Source organism: Prosopis cineraria, unplaced genomic scaffold (genome assembly GCF_029017545.1).
Source record: "Prosopis cineraria cultivar Desert tree isolate PC_DT_omini unplaced genomic scaffold, ASM2901754v1 PC4, whole genome shotgun sequence".
NCBI classification, from domain to species: domain Eukaryota; kingdom Viridiplantae; phylum Streptophyta; class Magnoliopsida; order Fabales; family Fabaceae; genus Prosopis; species Prosopis cineraria.
This window is the reverse complement of record NW_026555335.1, coordinates 4,785,410-4,807,362: the sequence shown is the minus strand read 5'-3', so window position 1 is coordinate 4,807,362 and position 21,953 is coordinate 4,785,410. Positions and strand designations below refer to the sequence as shown.

Sequence of the window (21,953 nt, the reverse complement as noted above, 5' to 3'; positions counted from 1 at the left end):
CATGCACCGCGGTGTGTTATATATTTTCATAATAGCAGAATTTAAGCAACTTTTGACGTGTCCTATTTCTCCGTCCAACGTCCAAATAAGATAATCTAGGTGTCTATAGAAAACTTTTTTCATAAACTAGCTAATGGCACAGGTTTTACTTCCAAAACAAGCTTACATTAGGAAGTTGGACGCCCAAACATATTTTTACCACTTTTCTCAACTTTCACAACAAAAAAGGTGTTCAAAACCCTACACAAGTGTCAAAAGTCTTTCCTAACACTTAAACCATATCCATTGGATTTAAGACTAATTGCACAACACACCATATGCACAAACATAGTACCATATCAAAATTTCACTCCTAAACCCCTTTAATACCAAAAATAAAAGGGGGAAGATTTTGGCATTATTTTTCAAAATAGCATTCAACAATATAATCAAATGAATATTCTTATACCTACACTAGTATTTTAGCCCTATCAATATATATAACTTACTATGCACAACCATTCAGGGCCCAAAATATAACCCAAACATTTAAACAACTTTTAAAGTGTAAGTACAAATAAAATGCATCCTAGAATTATCAATATTAATCTATTACACAAAATAAATAGTTAAACATAGAAGCAAACAACATGAATATACTAATTCATAAGCCTCATGAGTTTTATCCCTCTCCATACCAGAGTTAGAGCCTGTAAAATATTAAAGAAAAGGGGGGAGTCTAGTCACTCAGTAACCAAGGTAAACTTATCATATATAGTTGCATATCAATTGAAATAAATACATAGATATGAAATAGATTTTCTTAAAACATGTATTAACATATAATTTATAACTCATAATTTCCCAGTTAACTTATTTGTATTACAAACATAAGGTATATTATCATAAAACACTCAAACATGTGATAATGATCCAATATCTTAGCACAACTTGCCACAACATAATCATGTGACATGTCATACAATCACATAGGTATGATTAAACTATCCTTATACCCTCATTATCTTCTCTGACTGAAATTATGGGTTATAACATCGAATAAAGCTTTGTTTGTGTAATAGGACTACCTAAGCTCACTAATTGTGAGGTGTGACCTGGCCAAATATCATAGTACTTACTTTTAGATTATAGTTTCTCCCACTCTCAAATCTCTAGTGTATTGTATACCCTAAGCTAATCCCCTCGATAAACTGGTGGAGATAGTTAGGTTCTAGTCCCTCAACAAACTATAGGATAAGACTATACCCTTGTATATCATAAGGCAGCCTAAAATACCATATGATTTTTATCTATTCTTCTCTCTATATGAACTCCTGCCCACTAATCATGACATGTACGTCACTCATTTTTTACAATATCAATTTATTTCATTATCAGTACGTTGGGTTCATGATAATATGCTACCCAAGTGAGCATTCATATTATTTTCACAAGCATATTTTACTTTACTACATCATCAAATCCTCAAATTTTTTATATAAAATCATCACATCAAATAGCATTACAAGTTCACTTCTCATAACATGTATATATTCTTAGCTTTAAAAATCACTTCAACTTAGCACATTTTTAGTCAAAATAAACATTACATGCTTACAATTCAATCAATCATCAAGTTTAACATGTTTCCACGCTCAGAATCAATCATACATGCACATTTCACAATTTATAATCAATTAACAAATAACTACCTAAAGTAGAGTTTCTCTAGTTACCTCAAACCTTTGAGAAGTCAAAGGTTTACTCATTATATTTTAGCTTTTAAGCTTGATTTCCCAAGTAATATGGTGCCCAAATGCTCAATCTACAATTAGTCAAATTCTCAATTCATTAACAATGCCAAATGCACATTTTCAACTCTCATTTCCCATTTCTAAATTATCCAATGCCCATATTTTTTCACTTTTAGGCTTATCCATTGGGTTCATTAACCATAATTGACTCCTATTATTATTAATGAGCCAATAACCCTTATAAATACTATTTTTAGATGTTTATGGCATTTACCAACCAGCAACCTTTAAAATCATTAACACTAGATTTAAATACTCTAAACAACTCCTATTAACTTCATTTGAGTCAATAGGTTTAAACCATAATTTATATAGACCGAAAATCATTATCCCTATTCAAACCCTAACTCAAATCTTTGAGAAAATGGAAGAAGAATGGAGGAAAAGATTTAGGAACCTTGTCTGAGGTGATTAGGAGCTTTAAACATTCTCCAATCCTCCTCAAAATAGTGCCCTAGCAGAGTAAAGACAAGCTGCTTCGTTTTCCCTTTCTTTCTTGTATTTTTTATGCATTAGTTCATGACTTATTTTTGCAAAACATGTATTGTGCACTACGGTGCATGTCCCTATGCACTGTGGCATGCGGTACAAAGAAGACAATCTTGTGTCTCTTAGTCTTGTGAGCTACAGTACACCACATACATGTCGCGACATGTGGTACAGAGGCTTTTTTGCTTATTTTTCTTCACTTTTTGATACTTAAGTAACCTAATTTCACTTTGGACCCAATTTTTAAGCACCCGTTAGTCTCCTCTGACCACATACCACATAAATTCTACTTAAATACACTCAATTACTAAATTATCAAGAGCTTAATTTTTGAGACGTTACACAAGTGCTTTCCTCCTTCTCCTAGATGGTTCCTTTATTCTCTGTCTCTTCTTTTTTATCCTAACAAGCATCTTACATATTATAGGAGGCTCAATTGGTTAGATATTCTCTATATTCTAGAATTGTTTTCCTCTCACGAGTTTAAACTTAGTTGCATAACTAGCAAGATAAGTGTTTTTGTGGTAGTAATGTGAGATTTTGGTGATAGGGTCTTCTTTTGCATGGTATAGTATACATATCGCATGTTAGCATGGGATACTGGTTAAGCCCTGTGCCTTACACATGCATAAATTTATAGTGAAGTCAATAGTATGCCTATTTTCTTTCTTGGTCACCTTTTACTCTTCATCCCCATTATAAGTAACCTTATATGTCATGATTAACTCCATATTTGCTTCAAATAGCTCAATACATTCAGGACTATAATCACCAATATACCTAAGCATAACACCCTCACTTTCAACCCATCTATTCATCATCTTAATCCTAATCCTATCAAACATTTTAATGATAAGTAAGACTTTGTGCTCATTAATCCAGGCATTTAAACTTTCACTTTAGTTGTTATCTACAATCCAAGACTTACATCTAGAATTGAAATAGACTCTTATTTGAGTCTTAGGAGGATAAGAAATGGAAGCCTCAGCAACTTGCTTGCTTACTTGTCCAAGTTCTTACAAGTTGTCCTTAAATTGGTCTTTAAATGTGCTATATGCACAATAATGGAACCTTTCCTTCAACTCATTGCCTTTCTATTGTCTGCTCCAATTAGTGTATATATGTCGTGCACAAAAATGATGCTCAGCTTGTGGCAATGCTTCTCCAATGGCTAGATTTAGCCCTTGCAATTATAATTTAATTAATAACTTTAAATGCTGAAAAAGTTAAATGATTCACAACATTAAATACCTTCTACATGTCAGACATTAATGTAAGTGTTAATCCATCTCCTATCTAGCACCTTTTGCAACCATTTTAAAGATCAGTTCGAATTGATACTATTTTCTTTCTGACTTAACCCAAATGCAATGGGATGGAGACTATCATCTACATTAACACCAGTGGCTATCAGCAACATCCTTTTTGCATTACCTTTAAGAAATGTCCTATTAAGGCCAATTAATGGTTTGCAGCTTAGTTTCCCCCTAACCTTAAGAGAAAAATAACATAATAACAGCCACTGAGTAACAAGCCAAGCAGTGATTTAAAAATTATAAAGATAAGAGTCAAGAAGCATAAAACTTACTTTATATGGATTGAATCGAACAAACATCCTGCTAAACACCCTTCACCCTTCTTCAAGACAATTTTTGCTTTATTCAACACTAATCTCATAACCAAGGTTTGACATTCTCAACTTATTGCAATGTGCTTCAAGCTTGGCAAACTCATCCCTGTATTTTCCTTCTATCTCTTCCATGATTTTCCTCTTTGCCTTCTTGCATTTATACTTGCTGACATTTAATTTTAGATCTTGCTCTAAGTCTTTCTTTATGTCACTCACCTTATATCGTGGCCTCCCTTGAATTTTGTCCTTGAAATATTCATCCATCTAATTCATACTGTTTCTTTTGTTCTTGAAAATCCTAAAGCAGGTTATGGCATAGAGTCTTCACCTTTAACCTTAGGTTGGAACCATCTTTTAATGCAAGAAGCAAAAAAGGCAACCCTCTTGACATCTAGTCCGTACCCTTATAGGCTCAATTTTAAAAAGCTTCATACTTACATTAGTAGTGATTGAATGCTAGTCAATGGACTCCCTAACTTTCTCTATTGGAAAATATCTAGCCCAATGTAAAAAAGGCCTGCTACCATATTCAGTCTACTCTTGAGGCCTTCTTACCTCTTTAACAAGCCTATTGTCATTATCATCTTCTTCCAGTTTGACACAGAGTAATCATTATTACTAGAATCATTAACTTTTAAGGTCTCTTTACTTTCCTCTCCAGACTCACTAGCTTATTCTCTTTCGCATGCCTCTTCAGACTCACTCTCATTTAGATCACAATTGTCTTTATTATCATCTCCAATCTTATTTTTCTCAATCTCCTCAGGCTTACTATCTTCTACAAAGATACACTTCTCATCACCATCTTTACCATCCGACCCACCTAGCTCTCGCAAGTCATCATCTTTAATACCTAAACTATTAGCATTGTCCTTAGTACTGTCTCCACTATAGACCCCAAGCCCCTGTCTTTACTTAGTTCTCACCTTAACATTTTCTACAACTATAAGATAATCAACTAAAATATCGACCTTAGGTTTGTTTCCTCCCTTCTTATTATTACCCATCTTTGTCAATGCATCAGGATTCACTAAATCAATAAACTACAATCAGATTCAAGGGCATTGACAAAATTTCACAACAATTAAAAAAACAAACCACTACTCAATATCACATTAAATGCTTTACTTATAACTGGTGTCCGAGTTACTAAGCTTAATTATCTCCAACGCACTTAAGATTCCTCATACATATGCAATCCACCATACACGAGATTCCTTAATTGCACTTATCCTCTTTGCTACTCTAATCCAAATCACACAATCTGAACCCTTGATCTCAATCTTGTACTCTCACACTCTCACTTGTTGCTCTCAAGTTTACCTCAACAGTCTGGGCCTTTCTCTCTTATTGCTCTCAAGTTTCCCCTTTTCATTTCTCCCTTTAGGCTCAGGCACTTTGATTTTTTTATTTTCATTTTTCCATTTGATTTTTTCATTCTTCATACACTTTGTCCTCTTCAACCACAATTTCCACATAATATAAATTTTACATGTTATAGGGTGAAAATGTGGGTCAAACGCCTAGGTGTTAAGAATAGTGTGCCCTACAAAGGAGTTAGATAAGCACAAAATGGGAAACATGACAGAAGTTTAATAGAAGGAGAAATTTGCACTTGAGAAAAATTGTATAGAAATATAAATGCTCTACTTAATGGTATAAGATGTTAGGCACTTTCAGAGAAAAGCTTAAGGGTAAAAAATGCTCTTTAACCCTTATTTTTTAAAGTAATATGTAGCATTCAATACAAAGACAAATTTTCCCTATTAATATAATAATATTGTATCCAATATTATTAAATTATATTTAAGTATTATTATATTTAATGAAAAAATATTTTTAACACTTACATACATACAAATTCAAAATTCGTATCTAAGACTCTAAGGGATCATATTTCTATTTATCAAGATCAATACCTACCCATAGATTGGTGATAGATAAAAAGTTTTTAATTTGTTTATCCAAAAAACTATTTTTATTTTGAGTATTATGGTGTGACTAGGTATATTTTATATTTATAATAATAAAAACAAAAAATTTTAATACATATGGGTGGTTACTTTACCTGTACATGAACTTTTAAATTACCTTTATACCCCAGAGGAAACTCCACATTTCCCAATCCGGAGGAAGGAACACTTTCGCACCAAGACAGGGGAATAAAAAAAAAGGAAGCGCCTGCAATCATGTTCCAGACCTGCTCTTGATTTTTATAGATCGCCAACGTCTCCACAGTCTCCTCACGCAAGCGTCCAGGTTCGTTTTGTGTTTCTTTTCCTTTATTGTTTCAACTTCTTAGGGTCATCTTTGCGTCTTGCCATAGATCATGGAAGGCTTTTGAAAGGTCTAATTTTAGACTGTTTCCTGTGAAAATAGAGATGAAAAATTATGGATTCTGCAGAATCTGGGAAATGGGCTTGCTTCTCAGCTAAGATAAGCTGTTGGGTTGATTCCCATGATTCCTACATCAGTGAATGAGATCTATCAATATATATATCTAGGGGCCCTCTCCTTTTTAACTTTGCTGCACAGAGGGTTGCCCGGCTGCAAATTCTTGTTTTTTTCTTTGATCCGTCTGAAAATTTACTTTCCTCCCACTTAGCAGATATGTTTGGCTGCAACCTGATCTTGCTCCATATGTTCAGGAGCTTTTTCACTCATTTATAGTGATGCTGATTATATAATTCTTAGAGGTAGGGCAAGCAAATTGTGAGTATGAGGTAGAAGCCAGAAACTTGTTAAAATGATGTTGAATAGAGACCACTCAGCACATTTGAAGTTACTGGCCCAGTCTTAAGCTTTCTCTATGATATAACTTAAATTTGTTACTTTTTTCTTTTGGCCTATTAGGTAGCTTCTTGTGATCTGCTTTTGCTCGAGCGGCTATACACTTAAGTTGAATTCATATGGTTATACTTATGTACGCTATGCTTCCAATGAAAGTTGAATCTTTTAGACTAAATTCTGGAGGATTTACATGCTAATTTTGGAGGCTAAAATTTAAACTGTTCCTCTGTTGTTGATCTACTTATTTTTAATGACCATGTTATATGCAGTATAGCACAAAAATGGAGGGCACTGTCTTCACTCCTGCACTGGAGAAAATACAACATGTAAAGTCTGAACAAGGAGAAATATTGACCATGCCTTTCTTAGACGTATGCAAGCAGATATTGCCCGTTATAGGTACATTCTCTTTTTCCCTTACTTGGTGAATGGCTAGAGGGCAGGAACAAAAAATTGGGAAATGATGTATTGTCATCTTTGTTGCATGAACAATTTCCAGAGTTTTAATGTTTTATATCTGATTTCTTCTGGTTTATGTTCTTCAATGGCATCATCCGATGCTACTGTTGAAGAAAATGCAGTATGTTAAACAATTTGATATCCTGTTTTGTTTAAATTGAAATATACTTTTGGTGTATCCTTGCCTTTTCTTTAAATGTGTACTAACTCTAGTCCAATGACTTTGCTGAGACAATGATTCAGTCCTATGTGGCAGTATTTTTGTTTTGCTTTCAAAATTTATAATTTATTTCATAATATTTTTAGCCCCAAAAGAATTTTGAATTTTCTAAGATTTCTTTCTGTTAGTGACTTTTGCTGATATTCATAACTTTTTTCTAATATATGTGTTTTTGCTTGTACAAGTAAAATTACTCAAATGTGTTATATAAATTGTATTGTTTGCTTTTGCAATGTTTCTTGGTTAACCAAAGTTATCAATATCTTTTAACTAAGTTGCATGTTTTTTTTTTTTAACATTTCAATTTGTATGGTATAATAAATTTCAAACCTTTGCAGCTTGCACCACGTTTTGACGCATGCTTAAACATCTTATATGCATGCAATTGATGCATGCAATTGATAATTGTACCTTGGTCAGAACTAGTGCTTTGTTTTTGGCAGATAAATTTGGAGCAGCTATGGCTCTTGTTAAATCTGACATAGGTGGGAACATATCGGTATGTTATCTTTGAATAATCATATGCTTACTACAACTTTAGATATCATATGTTTTTCTTGAGGGTTGAGATAATATGCGCAGTCATACTATATTGATATATTTTTGTCCATGCTTGAGTTCAGTTTATGCTGCTATCTAACTTGCCTATATATGGTTCATTTTGTAACTTCTGTTACTATTATTATATAAATCATTGGCATTAGTAATGTCAGGTAGAAATATCATATGCTCTTACTCTCTATTGTGCTGATTTTTATGGCAGAGATTGGAGTCTATGTATAATTCCAATCCAGTGAAATTCAACTACCTGTACAGTTTGGTACAAATAGAGGTTGAAACTAAAACTGCAAAGTCAGGATCTAGTTGCACCAATGGACTTCTTTGGTTAACAAGGTAAAGAACACCACCAATACTTGTCTTCTGTCTTTCATAAACCTAACTAGAGGAGATAATTATCCAAGAGAATGACAACCCCTAAAGATGATTAGGAGGATAACTACAAGATTCTTGGATAATAATAAAACTCTTTCCTATAATTAAAGGCTGTGCTACTTCAAGTTATCTTATATTCTTTAGCACTCCCTCTTAACTTGGAACACGTATTTGAATGAGTGATTATTCCTCTCAACATGTGTAATTTGAAAGATTATGCATATAACTTCTAGCTCTATAATCTTCAGGGCAATGGATTTCTTGGCGGCATTATTCCGAAATTTAATTGAGCACACAGATTGGTCAATGTCACAGGCCTGTACAGATTCTTATAACAAAACCTTAAAGAAGTGGCATGGTTGGCTTGCTAGTTCAAGCTTCACTGTAATGTTCTCTGATCCTTTCTTGATAATTTTTTTTTTCTAGAAACAGGACTTATTTATCACATTAAATGTCTATTTTCTGTTATAAGGAGAGGTTTTGGGGAGGATATAGCGTGTGGAAGGAAATTTGTGGTTTATTAAAAACATGGAACTACAGGTTGCCATGAAGCTTGCTCCTGATAGGAAAAAGTTCATGGACGTCATAGGAGGCTCTGGTGATATCAACACTGACATAGAGAAATTTTGCTCAGCATTTTCTCCTTTCCTTGAAGAGAATCACAAGTTTCTGGTAAGATGGCTTGGATAACTTTGATTCTTAATAAGGATCATTAATGGCATAGACTTGAATGAATTTTTTTCTTTTAAAAAAGAAGCCACTGATCTAGACTTCCCATGAAGTTCTGGTATAAGTTTGACGATTAAATTAAATTAAATTTTAAAAGGAGTATTATTTTACATTGTGGAGACTAACACCGTAATCCCTCCCTCTTTTATTTCTGTTCTGTTTTTTTTTTTAAATGATTTCCCCCCTGAAAAGACTATGATATTTGTGTCATTGCCGCCCCAAATCAAATAAATGAAGTTTGAACTTGTGTCAAAGTTTCATAAGTTTTTGCCATTAGATTCTAATAAAAAGCATGCACTTGTCATATTTTTATTTGAATATCCAATTCAAACGCTTAAAAATTGTACCTTTGTATTAGTGCTAGGCTTGTGTCATTTCAACTAAAAATGACGAAATAGGAGCAAAAAATTGTATTTGAAAAAATTAACTATGAGTTTAAATTTGATGAAAATATATATGGGCTGCAATTCTGCCTCAAAAGTTGAGAAGGGTGTTGTCTTATCTCACATTATTTTTTTTCTTTTCTCACTTTAACACTTAACTTTATCTGTACTCATTGATCCTCAAAAATTAATATTTTTCCCTCCGCTAGTCACTATCCTGAATCTCTCATTTGTTTCTAATATAGTCTGCAACAGAATTCCTTTTTGATAAAGGCCAAATTAGACACTTGGCAACATCAGCCTACTCCATATGGCTTAATCCCAAATCCACATTATTTCATAAAATTGTGAAAATTCATGCAAGCTAATAGGAAACCAAAAGAGTACAAGGAACTAGGTAAGAAACTCTGGCAAAAAAGTAAGTGTACCAATAAGCCTATGGTTACAGGAAATCCACAAAAATAAAGTTCAATGGCCAGTAGGAGTCCAAGTGCTATAATATTCCTTTACATATTGAAATGTTCTGCATTAGGACCTTAGGCTGACTAAAGTCGCTCTTATCGCACAGGGTCGCTGTGGCTTGGATGATATGAAGGCTTCCTAAATCAAAAATCAAGAAATATGATCAAAAGTCCCCTGCTGTGCTTGCTCCTGAATCCATCCTCCATTTCGCTCCTGGCCTCCAAAATAGCAGAGATTGATTAATGATAAATAATCTGTGAATTCATTTCCATACAGCTAATTTCTCTATAGATAATTTATGTTGTTGTCAAGCTTGCCTACTCTACTGCACCGAAGTGGCTCCTCTGCTGCATACTATTTGTTAGGTTCCTGCTTCTGAAGACAAACATGATTTGCTTATAAATATTTCTAAAACAAAAACATGATTTACCTATAATATTTCTAATAGTTTTTATGGGAATCTTATCTTGTGTTTATGAGCTGTGAAAATTTTCTTAGGAGTCGTTATTGCCAAGATATTAACACCATCCAGTTCTTCATATAAAAACATATTTTATGCATAAACACACTTTCTGTAAGCATAAGATTTATATATTTAATATATTTTTATTCAAGAGATGTAAATTTTAATATATTAATAATATTAATAGGAAAAATATTGTTTTGGGTTTTTACATTTTGCTCATATTTTGCTTTCTAGTTTCTGCATTTGTTTTCAATGTTCTAAGTTATTATATTTTTATTTTTTATTGTTTTAAATCTTTTTAAGATCCCTATACTTTATTTATAGAGGGATATAAATTAATAAAAAATAAAAGTATAGGGATTTAGAATACCGAAAGAACCACAGGGGTTAATAGTAAAATACAAGTAAAGTGTAGAAATTAAAAATTATGTTTTCTTATATTAATAATTAGAATTTATTATAGATTGAACAGTATATAAAAGATGTACATGCCTTTATTTAATTGAAAATAAGTTCCTAAATATGTTAAGTTATTTCCTTTCTGTATTTCTTGAAGGAAGCATCAAATTTTGAACATGTGAGTCCTCACATTTTTTTTTCCTTCCCGTAAAATTGATACAGGATTATGTTGAAGGTAACTTATTCATTCCTTAATAATGTCATTCATTGTTTAGTCTCAGTACATTAAACCTTATTTTACATTGTGATATTTAACAACTACAATTTTAAATAGCAATAAATGTTTAAATACAAAACTTCCATAGAGGATTTTTACACCATGATCACATTTGAGCATTTACATTATTTTAAAATGAGATCAAGTTCGAGCCAAAAAATACTAAAGTATATTTATGTAAATGATAAGTAGTACTTCCTCTATTTTAAATTATAAAACATTTTTAAAAGAGTTTCTCTATCTTAAAATATAAGATACTTTGAGTATATTAATGTCTTATTAAATACATCAATTTTAATATTATACTTCCTCTCTCTATAATTAATATATGTCCTTTTTCTTTTTAATATATTAAATTATGGGTATTTTTAAAAGTTTATACTTTTATTTTGAAAAGATAAATTTGTTAAGCATATTTAATAAAATTTATTAGTATATAATATTTTGTCTAAAAATGTCTTATATTTTGAGATGGAAGGAGCAATAACTAAATTGTCAAAAAAATGAAATCCTACTAAAAAAAATTAGAACAAAATTGATTATAGCTGTATGTATGTATGTATGTATGTATGTATGTATGTATGCATGTATGTATTTACTGGATAACCACCTGTGATTAGCTTAAGTGGCAAAGTCGGGAATCAAATATAGCTAAATGGTTCAAGCTCTCCTAATATATAAATAAATGTAATATACTTCCAAATCTTATTTATAAGATGCCTTCTAAAAATAATTGTTGATTTAAAATGTAAGACATTTTATAATAATTAAATTATTTTTTAATTTTATATTTTTCATAAAAATATTTAATGTAATTATATCAAAATTTAAAGTTAAGAATAAAAATGAAAATAAATTTTATTTTTATGGTAGAAATTGGAGGGAATACATACACACACATCAAAGGATTGAATACCAACCTACAATTAGCTCAAGTGCTAAAGATAGAAATGATGTTTATATATACACACACATATTAAAGGATTGAATACCAACCTACGATTAGCTTAAGTGACAAAGATAAAAATGATATATAAATAAATGGCTCAAACTTTTCAAACATACAAGAAAAATGTAAATAAAGCGAAAATCACAATCAAATTTGATAATCTTATTGATATCAGAAGTTCAAATTGAACCAAATCTTCAAGCTCCTCCCTATCCTCAGGGAAAGACGAATTTCCCCCCTTGTATAAGATGATAATTTGTGGGGTTTACCAAAGCCGCAGAGTTATCCTTTGTGAAGCGTTTATTTCGGAGGTTTCACTAAATATAACCATAACACCTGAGGATTTAACACAAGCTCTCTGCATTCTCACCCAAAGTTCCGGCAAGGCACTGGTTTTGTACTCACCGGCCGGCGATCAAAACCAGTGCTCACCGGATTTTCCATCATTCTGGGTTTAATTTGCCCTTTCAACGCCATAGTCAATACACCAAGAATCTCCTTTCTCTTTTCGGTTTACTTTCTTCCCCTTGTTCCTTTGATAGCTATCTCACGTTGTCTAGCTAGTGACCTACGTGTGTTTAGCTTCAGGCATTGTGACCCTTGTTTTCCAGGTAGCCGCTACAATTAGATGACATTGTTTCGTCCCCGTGTCTTCTATGTCTTGACAATTCAGAAACAATTGGACCAATCTGTTTCCTACTGAAATGTGGACGTCCATCTCCAAACCTTAGCCCCACCACCACCTGTGTTTGAGGTACAAGGTTTCTCCGGCAAAACATGACGACCAAGGTGAAAGGACTGTTCAAAGGACTCCGTTACATTTCACAAATATTTGGTGAGCACCATTTATGTTCTATGTCATCGCGCGGAATAGAATTGTTTAGAAGATAATTAAGGTTTTGCTTTGGGATTTATTAACCATTGAACTCTTCGTTTTCGAAGAACTCCCGTTGGTGGTTTGATTAAATAAAAAGATTGAAACGAATGTTGCAGATGAGAAGGAAGTAGATGACATACAAATCGGGTTTCCAACAGATGTAAAGCACGTGGCACATATCGGGATGGATGGTCCATCAGCAAGCACCCCAACCTGGGTACTTCATTCAACTTTCTCCTCTCCATTTTACTTGCCTGTTCATTCATGTTATGTTATTTAGTACTAAGCTTTTATTCGCATTTTAAAATTGTGCAGATGAATGAATTTAAAACTGCATCCGAGGTTTCACAACCTGCACCGGCAGAAGCACCAGTCAACCCTGTCAAAACTCCAGGAGGTTTGTATACACTTTTTTTTTTTTGGCCAAAAGGTTTGTATACGCATTTGATTTGGTCTTTCTCCTAAAAATTCAAACATGCAGATAGAATGGAATAATGTATTTGTATTATTAAGAGTTGGGGGAATAAGGTCATGATTATGAACAGTTCAGGTTCATATTCACTCTCATATTGATCATATTCATATATTTTGCAGACAGCAAGACTTCAAAGGATTCAAAACAAGTAAAACATATTCCAAAATCAAGGCACGGTTCCTTGGAAAGCAATAACGTTGATTCCCCAACTCGAGGGAGCTCCGACGGATCAAAGCATGCGCGACGCCACCGATCATTGGACCCTTCATCGGAGTTTTCGGTTCGTGATTCATCGTCCTCTGGCAGCCGACAATCAAGAAAAGCCCGGAGCTCGAATCCAGGATCCGATTCGCAGGCGGCATCGAAACCCCGGCGTCGGAAGACGAAGACGGCATCCGTTGACGGCTCGGAGAGGTCATCAAGAAGATCGTCGAAAGGGGATTCCATGACTGATATCTCTTTACCTGATCTCGATGCTGTGAGCGAAAACTGCTATCAGCGGAATAACAGCGAGAATTGAGGATTGACTTGGATCGATCATTCAGGTGTAGAGATACAGATGAGATTGTAATGAGGATCTAGAGAGAAAGAGAAGGCGGGAGAGAGGGGAAGATCATTTGTATTTTGTAATCTGTAAATTAGTTAATTTGAAGTTTGGATGCAGTCCTCGACTCGGAGGTTTGCCTTCGATTTTTTTCCAATTCTTCTTGTTTTCTTTCTTCAGTATATTTTCATGACAGCATATATTTTTTATTAGTAACATTCTATCCCTGGCGGAATCATTTGAGTCACCTTTTAAGAAAAAGAAAAAGAAAAAAAACGTGATGTGTGCTAGGGAAATCAAATAGAGATTTGCAAAGGAATTGTTGTTTCTTTTGGTTCAGGGTGGACGGGCATGATGAGTGCTAGCCTACAATACCAGTAATCGGAATGAATGAACAGAGCACATATATCCATTTCAAAATATCAACCGTAAAATGACACACAAAGCAGGAAACACTAGCATGTTTCTCTGTACACAACTCGCACACATCATTCATCCTATATCGTACAGCTTTTTCTCTGTCCAACAGCTTACTAATTTCCCACAACAAACTGAGGTTCCATGTTTTCCTTGTCGGAGATTTTGAAGACGGAATCCTTCTCGCTTGACTTTGCCACTGGGGATATCTTGAAATCACTTGACTTCTTTGAAGAAGGAAGTGGAGTTCCCGTATTCTGAGAGAGCTCTCTTTGGTTCCCACAGAGAGTAAATATATTCTGAATTCTCAGCAGTCTAAAGTCTTTGTCCTCCTCTGGATTGCGTTTGAAACAACGATCATCTTCTTGTTTCGGACTTCTTCTAGGCAAGTTTGATGCTTTGAGCTCGAAATTCTGAACAGAGCATACCCTCTTCTCCTCTATTATTTCTTTCTCCACTTCCTCATCTTCCCCCTTCTCTTCCTGATCCTTCTCTTCTTCTTCTTCCTCATCTTCATAAACTGTGCTGAGACCATATCTTGGTGCCAAAACATCAGATTCTAACACTCCATTTAAAGAATTCAAGGGTTGACTTGAAGGGAAGTTTTGGCTCGTACTGTTATTATCAACCCTGCACATAACCAGAGGTTCTTGATCATCCATGTCCAAATCCATGGATTTAACCATCCCAGGGTCCTCCTCGCTCTTGTATATACGCATTAGCCTCTTGGCGAACCCACTTGATTCCATCTCTTTGGACTCATTTTCCTCGCTATAGCCTCCTCCTTCCCTTGAACAACGCAGTTGAAGCTCGATTTCTTCTAGTCTCTTCCTCAAAAGTTCAACTTCCTCCTGTTGCTGTAATATCCTCTCTTCCATTCTCCTCCTCTCCAATTCCACAAACTCGTTGGCCATTCGTTGGCACTCCTCCAACTTCTTCTCCAACTCTTGTTTCACAAGCTGAGTTCGTTCAAATACCTTCATGTTAATCTCTTCTTCACTAGGAGCATTTTCTTTGCCTCCCATGAGCTCTAGCTTGGCTCTCAGTGAAGCAACCTCCTCTTCTTTCTTCATAAGCTTTTTGTGTGCCTCGTTTCGCTCTTTTTCTCTGGCCTTGTTTTCCATTTGCAGCTTCATGATAAATTCGTCCATTGCAGCAATTCTGGACCCCAAGATGACAGCAGAAGATTCTTCATCCTTAACCGGGGTGAGAGGGCCACGAACAATGCATTTTGCTTTTGCTCCATATTCAAGAGTAGAGATGGTCTTGTGGATCTCCTTGGGATCGGGACTTGCACATAGTATCATCAGAATTTTTGACTTGTCATCCTCAAAGGAATCCTTTAAAGGGGTAAAACAAACAATCCTGTGAGTCAAAATATGAAACATCTTACAAGAATCCGGCAATTCATTCAACTAAAAATGATCCAGTTTTACCTGCAGAAGCATGGTAAGTTTGCTGTCTCTGAAAGGAACGTGTGAATCACCATTGGCAATAGATTCAACCACCCTCTTCAGGGCTATATTACCTTGATTGATCTTTGCTGTCTGTTTACATTAAAAGCACAATCAATACTCCAGCAGGAAACTTCAAGACTCGCACAAGAACATAGATATGGAAAAGATGTTACCTGCATTTTGGCTTCAAATCCAGTTTGACCAGCTTGCTCAATATTCTCAGATCCTGCCATATCTACAAGCATTAACCTCCCTCCCACTGTTGGGACATCGAGGATTATCTGTTCAGATAAGGAGACATCTCAGTACCAACACCACGGATAGCATATTACTTTTAGCAGAATAGTCTTCTATGGAAAAACAATCATACCATGCAGTGGCTTCGAGAACTCCTTTCATTACAAAGAGTGCTTTTAACAATCCTGCGCTTCTCTACCTTCTGAATTTCTTTTGAAATTTTTCCTGCTTCAGTTCCAGATATATAGGTTGCATTCTTTGCCTTTTTTCCCATTACTTCAAGTTTCACCTGTGATTAAAGTTGCATTAACATGAAATGTAGGGGTAACTAACACCAAACTAAGATCTGAGCCTATTATAGAAGATCCGAGGATAAATACAGAGATAGTAATTTTGAAATAAAAGATAGAACATCCATAACATATTTACCTTGGAAGCATTGCCTTTAGGCCAGCCCAGTCCTGCAAATCCTCCTCCTCCATTTGTGGACAAGAGATCATAAATATCCTCGTTATAAATCTCTAAAACAGTGACTTGAACAAAATTTCCAAGGCAAGGATTTTCCCCTCCCTTAGAATCACAGCCTTCGTCTCCATCTCCAAGAATGTCCCTCAGAGACCGATAGACAATACCTGCCTGCTTTGAACATCCGAACATGGTGTGACTCTTTCCAGAACCCGTGGGTCCATACATCATTATAGTACACTTCTCACCCAACTTAACTGCCTTGATCCTCGATTCCACAAACTTCTTGTAAAAATCAACAAGGTCCTCTTCTTCAGACAAAGAAACTCCATCAAGGGTGAAATCTCTGTACCCAAAATCAGCCCTAACACGGATCGATTGCGAGTTCGAATTGATCTGCAAAACTGATGAAGGCTTGTCTTTTCGATCTGGGTAGTCACGGATTCTCGCTATAACCTCGACTGGGTGCTCTGAAGGGGCCTCCTTGGCAGCCAAGTTCGGATTCGGAGTTGGATGTGCTTTCACACCATTGAAATTCAGACGATGTCTGGATTGAGGGGTTTTTGACTGGGTTGGGTGATTAGGCTTGGAAGAAGGCGTAGGAGCCATGAATCTGAAGAATCACCCGACAGAAAACGAAGTTTTTTCCTCTCGTTTTAACTGAAAGAAAACGAAATTAAAGATTGAATCTTTAGACTTAGATCTATAATTCACGGGAGGGAAAGAACGAGAGAGTAGGAGAACGTCAGCTTGGACGACGAGACGGCGACAGATTTCAGAAACAGCTGGAAGAAAGGAAGAAAAGAAAGAAGGAAATAGATGAAACTTGGAGATGAAAGAAAATGCGAGTGGAATTGTGACGAGTTTTGAAGTTCAGAACCAAAATGTAGCCGTTACAACTCTAACGTCTATATCGCTATTTATATTTTTCACTTCCAAGGGGTGGGGATGGGCCATTTCTTTCGATCTGGCGCACGGAATACTTATGAATAAGCGGCGATTTAAATACTTTTTTCCTTAACATGGCTGCCTCCTCATTTTCCCATCCCATTTTCTTTTTAACTTGTTAGTATTAGTATAGGTTCTTTCCTCTTTTGCTAGAATATTAGTGTAGTTAAAATTGAGTGTTTAATTGGAAGTCCCAATAGTTACCCATGGAAGTATGCAATGCCAAAACAAGTGTTTAAAGATTTTCATTCAACTTTTTAAAGCTTGCATGAATTGATTACATAATTCCCTTTCCCTCTTTGAAAATTTAATTTTTTTTTTTGGCCAAATCTTTGAAAATTTAATCGAAAACTATTTTTTCTTTTTTTGCCTGAATCAAAACTAATCACCCTTAATATTACATAAGTGCGACTTTTTTTTTTTTTTTAAGTTGGGGTTCAAATTTTATTATGTTTCCCATGTAACTTGATTTCTAATAAAAATCATGGATTTCCATATTGTTGCCTCCCTATAATTTATCCAAACTCGTGAAAATATTCAAGTCTTAATTTAATCCCTATGTCTCCATTTTATGACTTCAATCACAAACTTGTCAAAATAAATGCTATCACTGGAAGACCAAGATATAAGAAAAATAGCAATAACAATGTAGCTTTTGGTAACAAAATAGCAGTTACTAATAGGATCCTTTTTGAAAGAGGGCTTTGCCTCTATTATAGAGAAATTCAAAATCTCCAAATGTTAAAAAATAAACAATTTTTAGATACTTTAAAAATTTTATTTAAAAAATTATTTTGTAAAGATTATGGAAAGACAAATAAACATTATATTAATAATTATTTTATTTGGTTATAATATAAAAAAAATTATTGTTTACTAGTTATTTATTTTTGATATCTTTATGAATACTTGTTTCATAAAAAATATTTATTATTTAATTATTTTAAAATTTTATAATATTTTCACGTATTTCCACACTTTTATAATATTCTTTTTTATCCACCAAATTATTATATAAACTTATTTTCAAAAACTATTCAACATAATTTTTTAAAATAATTAATTTTTTTAATTTTAATTATTTTTCAAAGTTAAACAAATATCCCAATACCTCACAAATTTAAAAAAAAATAATTTTTTCATGGGGACAAAAATTGAACAAGCATAGCCTTAGAGCAATGAAGCGACGTTTTTTTAAGAGGTATTTAGTTGGAAGGAAGGGAAGGTATTTTAGCCCCCTCCCCTTGTTTGGTTTGGAAGAAGAGGGGTAAAATTTTTCATACATTAATCAATATGTCCTCCTGATAAGTTCAAAAAATGTAAATATATTTCAATGCTAATAAAATAAGAGTAAAATTATTCATATATAATTATTTTGCTTTCCATTCCCTCCTAAACCAAACCAAACAATGTAACATCAAAATCCTCCTCTCCCCTTCATTAAAACCCCTTCCCATTCTTCCAACCAAACACATTCTTAGAGGTGGGTGATCTTACATTTGAAGAGAATGTTAACATCCTTGAAGATATATATATATATATATATATATAAATTATAGGATCCGATTTAGTTAATAACTTATAAACGATAAATGATTAACATATTCAATAATATACATTGAAAGGCTTCCAAGTTTAGCCGGGACAATGCATACTCCAGGAAATCACGAGATCACAAAGACCCTTAGCTCACCTCTATCTCCTCGAGTAAGACGGGTATTTGAATCAAGATATGTAACTTCAAATTCACCAATTCCAGTATTAGATGGAGGCCTAAATTGATCAGGAATTCGGGGTATCTCTAATGGTGGCAATTGCGACAAGTTCCCGGCTGCCTTCACTGTGGTTTTCTCAAATATTATTTTTATCTTTGAAGATCCTGCACTTACAAGAAACACCCGGCGCAAGATCAGATGGTAACGAGACTGGAAGATGGTCATTTCTGGCAAACAACAATTGTACAGAAGACTATAGATAAAGAAAAGCACAAATTATCACTGCACAAGACCCAAAACGAAAAGAAACCGACCTACGAGTTCAAATTTATGAGCTAATGTGGCTGTTACTTCGATAGGTGGTAGGGGCCATGGAACACCCAGTTGAAGCTCCACTATATTATCAAAATCCTTGCTCAGGATATCAATTCGTTGGAAAACCTATTGGCAAAGCAAAATATACGTTTGGTAGACTTAATCATTGATGGGAGATTCTAGAGGCCGAAGAAAATCTAACAAACAAGCAATATCGGTTGCTCAGACTCAGCTGCATGTCCAAAGTGATACATGTCTCGCAGAAGAAAATATCTCAATAGCCACCAGCAGTTGGAAAATTTAAAATAGAAACTCAGAGTCATGTAAAGCTTAAAGGTATTATAATCAAGTCTTTTATGTTAAGGGTACCTGACCAAGAGTTATAGGAAGAAGTCTGCCGGTTGGAGGGCCAGGACGGCTCCCGCCCAGCGTACGTGATGAGAAGGCACTGCTATAAATCAGTTTCCACCTCCCTTGCAATTTATCCAGATCGACTGTCAGATCTACCAGTCCTCCGATACCTTCAAGTTCCTTAGCCGCAGCATCTGCCTTTCGTAGATCATCTTCACTAGCAGCAAGACCTCTATTTAGCCCAGAAACAGCACTCTGCATTATAAAGACAAGACTTGGTACAAGAACATAAGAAGAATAATGATAAAAATCAGTATTGAGTTTTGCATGATGTTTACGCGTGGCAAGGCATTAGGAACTTATGCCAGACCTCCGCTGTGCCTATATGAGCAATATTTTTTACTGCATATGGACCACTGACAGTCTTAGATAGTTAGATGAGTTGGACACATGTTGCTGTTGGACACCAACACTACTAGCATGGAGTGTATCGGAAAAAATTCAGCTAGGATGCGATGGAACCAGAAATCCATCTTGATAGATAACAGAAATTTTTTCCTAAAGTCAACATATTAGTATCCACCATACACAAAACTACAACCAGAGCTAACATAATGCTCCATAGGTAATGAATAATTGGATGCATCAATTAAGTCCATTTAATCCATCGAGTTTCATCAGCGTCTTAATAAAAAAACTCGACAAGGATTGTTCTCATCTTTGGCGTGTTACCATTGCAGGAACCCGAAACAAGAGTGGAAGTAAAATATATTATAATTTCTCATCTCCAAACTCAGTCATGCATTCAGTATCCTATTGGCTTCAGTATCACATGAAATTCATCAGTTTGTTATGCCATCATCGTGCATAAGGACCACGGCTTTCAGTGAAAGATGATTGATCTAGATCATGCAAAGTAGAAGCCATATTAACTGGATAGCTGACTTCCAAATTTAATAACAAATGGCCCAATTCCAAACATGTAGCTTCCAGATTGCTCAATTTAGTAAAACCCTTCAACTAAGCAGAGGCAAGAACCCAAGATCAAGAAACAGGCAGTTCCAAGACCTTGCGAACAAGCAAATACTATTTCGAAGCGATAAAAAGAGATGGTCAATTAAAAGTGTAAAAATAATCGAAAGATGCGAGAGGAGGAGAAAACAGGAAGCTAGAGCCGATCAAAACTACACGAGTTTTGTAAGGGAGCAAAATACCCACCAGTAAATTGAGCTTGAGAGACGCGATAAGATCGCCGGGCGGGCCTCCGTTTCGAGGAGGCGGTGGGGGAGGTGGGGGAGGGTCAGCGACAGGGACACGGTCCACAGCCGAATTGAGAACAAGGGTTCGGTTGCGGCGGCTTGGGGAATGTGGCCACGGAGAAGATTGGAGAACGGGCTTTGCGTTGCAGGGAATAAAATTGCGGACAGAGGAGCAGGAGGATGTTAAGCGGTAAGAAATAAAGATGGGAGACTGAGGAAGAAGGACCAGGGAAGGCATGGCGATGCAGGAGAGAGTTGGCAACCAACGCTTGGGAGTCGGAGGAGGAGAGAAGCCGATGGCTGTGGAATATTCGCGGAGTTTTTTGAGATTGATTTTTGTAGAAAACGCTCGAGCAAGCGCTTAGTGACAAGGAAGCACTGGCTGATCAAGCATCCGGGAGAAAAGCGACAACCTTTTATTGAGCGCCACGTAGAGCTCGCAATCCCTTCCTCTCCTTGTAACGGGAAGAAATTTTTTGGAGAGAATCGCACTGCAGCCTTTAAAATAATAAAAAAGTTTACTTTTGATCAAATATGTTCTACACGGCAGGTTCATGAATTTTTATTACAAATTTTTTTAAAAGTAAAAGTATAATTTTGTTTTTATATAATTTGAAAATTTAGATCATGTACAATATGATATCCATGGTACACGAGACGATATTGACCATATTTATTTACATGCACAACACAATATTCATGAATGCATAGTATAATATTCATGGATATACAACACAATATTCATGAATTCTCAAAACAATGTCCATGTATGTCCATGCATAAATATTTAGTTGAGAATGTATGGATATTGTGTTATAATTTTTTTATAATAAAATTTATATTTAATTTTTTTATTTTTTTTCTATTATCATTAATATCATATTCATAATTAATTTATATTTAATATATAGTCA

The 21,953-nt window shown here is 34.8% G+C and overlaps 4 protein-coding genes across 5 annotated transcripts; 2 read left to right on the top strand and 2 right to left on the bottom strand.

Annotated features, from left to right (window-relative positions):
* Window positions 1–6,023: 6,023 nt before the first annotated feature.
* Window positions 6,024–10,326, top strand: LOC129308242 (glycolipid transfer protein 1). Of its 2 annotated transcripts, none has more exons than XM_054949304.1 (7): window positions 6,024–6,171; window positions 6,972–7,101; window positions 7,825–7,880; window positions 8,145–8,275; window positions 8,563–8,698; window positions 8,855–8,986; window positions 9,995–10,326. In XM_054949304.1, the coding sequence occupies exons 2-7, from the start codon at window positions 6,984–6,986 to the stop codon at window positions 10,028–10,030; spliced, it is 609 nt and encodes a 202-aa protein (XP_054805279.1). In that variant the 5' UTR covers window positions 6,024–6,171; window positions 6,972–6,983; the 3' UTR covers window positions 10,031–10,326. The 2 variants fall into 2 exon arrangements, with proteins under 2 accessions (XP_054805279.1, XP_054805280.1); XM_054949305.1 differs by having other exon boundaries at window positions 6,038–6,171; window positions 6,977–7,101.
* Window positions 10,327–12,192: 1,866 nt separating this feature from the next.
* On the top strand, window positions 12,193–14,032 carry LOC129308596 (CRIB domain-containing protein RIC10). Its single transcript, XM_054949822.1, has 4 exons — window positions 12,193–12,814; window positions 12,973–13,073; window positions 13,172–13,253; window positions 13,451–14,032. The coding sequence occupies exons 1-4, from the start codon at window positions 12,757–12,759 to the stop codon at window positions 13,849–13,851; spliced, it is 642 nt and encodes a 213-aa protein (XP_054805797.1). The 5' UTR covers window positions 12,193–12,756; the 3' UTR covers window positions 13,852–14,032.
* A 230-nt stretch (window positions 14,033–14,262) lies between these two features.
* Window positions 14,263–18,186, bottom strand: LOC129308594 (kinesin-like protein KIN-10A). Its single transcript, XM_054949818.1, has 5 exons — window positions 16,416–18,186; window positions 16,120–16,275; window positions 15,923–16,030; window positions 15,729–15,839; window positions 14,263–15,632 (listed from the first exon to the last, which is right to left on the bottom strand). Exons 1-5 carry the CDS (start codon window positions 17,058–17,060, stop codon window positions 14,409–14,411), a joined length of 2,244 nt encoding a protein of 747 aa, XP_054805793.1. The 5' UTR covers window positions 17,061–18,186; the 3' UTR covers window positions 14,263–14,408.
* Window positions 18,187–18,965: 779 nt separating this feature from the next.
* LOC129308595 (plastid-lipid-associated protein 6, chloroplastic) lies at window positions 18,966–21,402 on the bottom strand. Its single transcript, XM_054949819.1, has 4 exons — window positions 20,999–21,402; window positions 19,799–20,035; window positions 19,429–19,555; window positions 18,966–19,278 (listed from the first exon to the last, which is right to left on the bottom strand). The coding sequence occupies exons 1-4, from the start codon at window positions 21,275–21,277 to the stop codon at window positions 19,064–19,066; spliced, it is 858 nt and encodes a 285-aa protein (XP_054805794.1). The 5' UTR covers window positions 21,278–21,402; the 3' UTR covers window positions 18,966–19,063.
* Between the last annotated feature and the right edge of the window lie 551 nt (window positions 21,403–21,953).

What these genes read in the sequence shown, in the direction of transcription:
- LOC129308242 (XM_054949304.1), top strand. Translation starts at nt 6,984, where the DNA reads ATGGAGGGCACTGTCTTCACTCCTGCACTGGAGAAAATACAACATGTA. An exon ending in GGACTTCTTTGGTTAACAAG is followed by an intron (nt 8,276 to 8,562) that starts GTAAAGAACACC and finishes TATAATCTTCAG; the next exon opens with GGCAATGGATTTCTTGGCGG. An exon ending in TTGCTAGTTCAAGCTTCACT is followed by an intron (nt 8,699 to 8,854) that starts GTAATGTTCTCT and finishes ATGGAACTACAG; the next exon opens with GTTGCCATGAAGCTTGCTCC.
- LOC129308596 (XM_054949822.1), top strand. Translation starts at nt 12,757, where the DNA reads ATGACGACCAAGGTGAAAGGACTGTTCAAAGGACTCCGTTACATTTCA. An exon ending in CAGCAAGCACCCCAACCTGG is followed by an intron (nt 13,074 to 13,171) that starts GTACTTCATTCA and finishes AAAATTGTGCAG; the next exon opens with ATGAATGAATTTAAAACTGC. An exon ending in CCCTGTCAAAACTCCAGGAG is followed by an intron (nt 13,254 to 13,450) that starts GTTTGTATACAC and finishes TATATTTTGCAG; the next exon opens with ACAGCAAGACTTCAAAGGAT.
- LOC129308594 (XM_054949818.1), bottom strand. Translation starts at nt 17,060, where the DNA reads ATGGCTCCTACGCCTTCTTCCAAGCCTAATCACCCAACCCAGTCAAAA. An exon ending in CTAAAGGCAATGCTTCCAAG is followed by an intron (nt 16,276 to 16,415) that starts GTAAATATGTTA and finishes CTTTAATCACAG; the next exon opens with GTGAAACTTGAAGTAATGGG. An exon ending in GATTTGAAGCCAAAATGCAG is followed by an intron (nt 15,840 to 15,922) that starts GTAACATCTTTT and finishes TAATGTAAACAG; the next exon opens with ACAGCAAAGATCAATCAAGG.
- LOC129308595 (XM_054949819.1), bottom strand. Translation starts at nt 21,277, where the DNA reads ATGCCTTCCCTGGTCCTTCTTCCTCAGTCTCCCATCTTTATTTCTTAC. An exon ending in TTCCTATAACTCTTGGTCAG is followed by an intron (nt 19,556 to 19,798) that starts GTACCCTTAACA and finishes CTTTGCCAATAG; the next exon opens with GTTTTCCAACGAATTGATAT. An exon ending in TCATAAATTTGAACTCGTAG is followed by an intron (nt 19,279 to 19,428) that starts GTCGGTTTCTTT and finishes TTGTAAGTGCAG; the next exon opens with GATCTTCAAAGATAAAAATA.